At 22.9% G+C, this 4,254-nt stretch overlaps 1 protein-coding gene across 1 annotated transcript in view; it reads right to left on the bottom strand.

Annotated features, from left to right (window-relative positions):
* Nucleotides 1-994: 994 nt before the first annotated feature.
* Nucleotides 995-4,254, bottom strand: part of LOC117173372 (G protein pathway suppressor 2) — a 21,812-nt gene continuing 18,552 nt past the window's right edge. Inside the window, exon 8 of the mRNA XM_033361892.1 lies at nucleotides 995-1,228. Within this exon, the coding sequence (XP_033217783.1) occupies nucleotides 1,043-1,228 (186 nt within the window). The 3' untranslated portion in view covers nucleotides 995-1,042. The remainder of the gene's footprint in view (nucleotides 1,229-4,254) is intronic.

Below are 4,254 nucleotides of genomic sequence, written 5' to 3'. Positions count from 1 at the left end.
CTTGGTTGAAAGTTGAAATATATTGTTGGAAATATAAACTATTATATTTTTCGTTGCAAACTACTTTGTTAAAAAATTGAAGTAATTTGTTGAAAATGCTTTTTTTCATTATTTTTTTATCTGGAAATTCAATTATTGAAAATTCGCCTTCTTTGGTTGAATTCAACTTTTTTTTTTATTTAGAATTAAAATCCTCTTTGCTTAAAATATAAATTATTACATTTTTCGTTGGTTTAAAAATTTACTAGTTGGATTAAAATTTATTAACTTTTTTTAGGATTCGTATTATTTTTATTGAAAATTAACTACTTGCTTGACAAACAAAATATATTGTTAAGAATTTCCGTTTTTTTAGTCAAAGATTCATCTCTTTTATTGAAAATTTAACAATTTTGTTCCAATTTTTGCTGAGTTTTTGTTTGATTAGAAAATTATTTTTTTGGTTAAAAATTGAAGTATTACATAGAAAGTTATTCTTTTAAGGTTAAGAATTTAACTACAAACTTGGTTGAAAGTTGGAATAATGTTTTGAAAACTCCTTTTTTTTTGTTGAAAATTTTGAATTATTTAACTTGTTAAAAAATCGTTTTTTTAAATGGAATTTAACGTTTTTTTATACAGAATTCAAATCCTTTTTGCTTAAAATACCAACTATTACATTTTTTGTTAAAAATATAATTTAATTCGTCTGGTGAAAAAATTTCAAAGTTGGTCTTAAAAATGTTAAAAATGTATTATTTTTGTCGAAAATTACTACTTTTTAGCTGAAAAAATTACAAGTTTTATTTATTTTTGTAGATAGACCTTTCGAAAAAAATTATTTTTTCTATTTTATTTGTTCCTTAATTTACTTATTTTTCATGTGCTAAACAGTGGGGACAAAAACTTTTATTTCGCTACACCTGATAATTTATTAAGAGTAAGGTCTCTGTGAATGAAAAAATAATTTCAAAATTGTATATATATATATATATATATATACACATGTACCTAATTATTGTTTCGGATTTATTAGGTATATTTTTAAATCTTCGTCAATATGTTATTGTACATCCCGCTGGAGATATCGAGTTCCTGGTTGGGTGTAAAGTAACCTGGTGGGCACGTTTGACCCGGAAACGCTGACGTAAGTTCCTGGAGGTGGTGGTGGTGGCGCCTGATAAGCACCAGGAGGAGGTTGAGGTGCTCTTACCGGATATCCGGAAGTTATTCCACCCGTTTTTGCTCCCTGAAAAATTAATTTATTCTTCAAAATTCATTTTAATTGCAGATTTAACTATTTGGTTGAAAAATAAATTTTTTATTGAAAATTCATATGTTTTAGTTGAAAGTTTAACAGTTTTGTAGAAATGTTCTTTTATGTTTTATTCTTTTATGTTCAAATTAATTTTTAATAAAGAATAAATAATTTTATTTTAAAAAAATTGAATTTTTTACTAAACAGTTAAACTTTCAATCAAGAAGTTAAATTTAAGTTACAAAAATTAAATTTTAATAAACAAAACAAACTAAATTTTTATCAAAGTATTTAGTTTAATAGGATGTCATTAACAAAATTGTTGAGTTTTTAACAAAATAACGAAATTTTTTTACTATAATTATCTCTGTAATTATGAATCTTCAAACAAAAAAATGCATTTTTCAAGAAGCAGTTCAAGTTCAACTTTCAATCAAAAAAATATAATTTTCAACCTGAAAAAAATGTAAAAAACAGTTGCATTTTTTACTAATAACTAGAAAAGATTAAATTCCTCAACAAAAAAAAATTATTTTAAAACCGAAAGGACGAAAGTTAACACAAATTTTCAACAAAACGATTAAATTTTCCACTAAGACGGATGCCTTTCACAAAATTGTTGAATTTTTAACAAAATACTTTAATTGTGAACCAAAAAGCTAAAAACTATTTTTAAGTCCAGAATAAGCATATTTCAAGCAAAAATTTTAATTTCTAAGCCCGAAAAAACGAACCAAAGAATTAAATTTTGAAACTAAAAAAAAAAAAGAATTTTCAACAAAAAACAAATGTAATAGTTCATATTTTAACCAAAAAGATTTTAAGTTTAGATTAAAACCAGTTGAATTTAACCAAAAAGGCGAATTTTCAATAAACTACTTTAATCCTCAACTAAAACCGACTAAATTTCCACAAAACCGTTACATTTTTAGAAAAATAAAAATGATTTTCTATTAAAAAAGACAATTTTTTAACAAATAACTAAACAACATCAAATTCCTACAAAAAAATTAATTTTCAAACCGAAAGGACGAAATTTCAATATAAATTTTCAACAAAACGGTTAAATTTTAAACAAAAAAGGATGTCTTTAACAAAATTGTTGAATTTAAAAAAAAAAAATTTAATTTTGAACCAAAAAGACAACAACTATTTTTCAATCCAGAATAAACATATTTCAAGCCAAATTTTTAATTTATCAGCCAGAAAAGAGGAATTTTCTACAAACAGTTGAATTATTAATCCAAAAACATAATTTATAAACAGAAAAGTTACATATTTTGAACCAGAAAGATGCATTTTTAAACAAGAAGATTAATTTTCTACCAAAAAAGATTTTATTTTAAGTAAAAAATAATTTAATTGATCCAAAAGACAATTTTTTGACAAAATAGTTGATTTTTCAAACTAAAAAGATTTTTCAGTCAAGAAACAAATAAAATTTGGATCAAACTGTTGAATTTTCTAGCCTAAAAGATGAATTTTCAATCGAAATGCTTATTCTTTAAATAAATAGGTATTAATTTTTAAGAAAGTAGTTGAATTTTCAAACAAAAAAAGACAATTTAGCAACGGAAAATGTAATAGTTTTCATATTTCAACCAAAAAAAAAATGTAATTTGAATTTTGTAGGAAATTCGTCTTTTTTGGTTAAATTCAGCTAGCTAAAATATGAAATGAAAATTTTTTTTAAAAATATCAACAATTACGTTTTCTGTTGTTGAAAATTCATCTTTTTAGGTTGAACATTCCACTTATTAGTTGAAAGTTAAACTTCTTTTTTTAAAATTCATTTTTTTTTTGATCGAATATTTATAATTTTAATAGAAAATTAATTAATTTGGTTCGAAAATTAAACTACTCTGATAAAAATGTGTTGTTTTGTTGTTGTTGTTGTTAAAACATAATTTCTGTAACTTAAAATTTAACTACTTTCGAGTCCAACAATTATTTTGGATGCAAATTCAACTGTTTCGTTGAAAATTAATTTGTTTTAATTGAGGATTCAAATATTTTGTTGAAAATTCGTCTTTTTTAGTTAAATTCAACTATTTTTAACCAGAAAAAAAATTTGTTTAAATATTAACTATTATATTTTGGCTGTTGAACTGCTTTTTTAAAAATTCATCCTTAAAAATTCTCCTTTTTGGTGGTAAATCAATCTACTTGGTTGAAAGTTCAACTAATTAGTTAAAAATGCGTTTTATTTGTTAAAAATTCGTTCTTTTTAGTAAAAATATTAATTTTCTTGGTTTGAAAATCTATGTTTTTAATTGAAAATTTAACTATGTGGTTGAAAACGCATATATATTTTTTAATTATCCTTGTTTGTTAGAAAACTAATTCTTCTGGTTGCAAATTTAACTATTAGTTTTAAAATTGATATATTTTGTTGAAAATTCGTCTCTTTTGGTGGAGCAAAATCAACTGTTTAATTCAAATTTAATTTGTTTTAGTTAATGATTCAAGTAGTTTGTTGAAAATTCTCCTTCTTTGGTCAAATTCAGCTGGTTTTAATATGAAATAACAAAATTTTTGGTTAAAATATCAATTATAACATTTTTTCTGTTGAAAACTCAATTCATTAGTTGATATCTGAACTGCTTTCTTAATAATTCATTTTTTTTCTCCAAGATTCATAATTTTTAAAGAAAATTCATTTTTTTTGTATGAAAGTTGAACGACTTTGATAAAAATTAGTTTTTTTGTTTTTTGTTCAAATTTAATTTCCGTAACTTAAAAAACTATTTGGTTGGAAGTTCAAATATTTGGTAGAAAATTCAACTGTTTTGTAGAAAATTATTTTTTTAAATTAAAAATTAATTTTTTTTAAAGGAAAATTTAACTATTCAATTTTTGATTAATAGTTGATATTTTTAGTTTTTAAATTAAACTTTTTCGTTGAAAATTTATCTAATATGGGGTATAGGAAAGAGAAGGTTCAAGAACGATTGGAGAATGAGGGTCTGGTTGTTTGATGCGTTGGTGTGGGCGGTGTTGTGTTATGGTGTGGAGAT

The sequence above is a fragment of the Belonocnema kinseyi genome, chromosome 5 (genome assembly GCF_010883055.1).
Source record: "Belonocnema kinseyi isolate 2016_QV_RU_SX_M_011 chromosome 5, B_treatae_v1, whole genome shotgun sequence".
NCBI lineage: Eukaryota > Metazoa > Arthropoda > Insecta > Hymenoptera > Cynipidae > Belonocnema > Belonocnema kinseyi.
The sequence above is the reverse complement of the archived record's forward strand: the minus strand, read 5'-3'. Positions and strand labels throughout refer to the sequence as shown.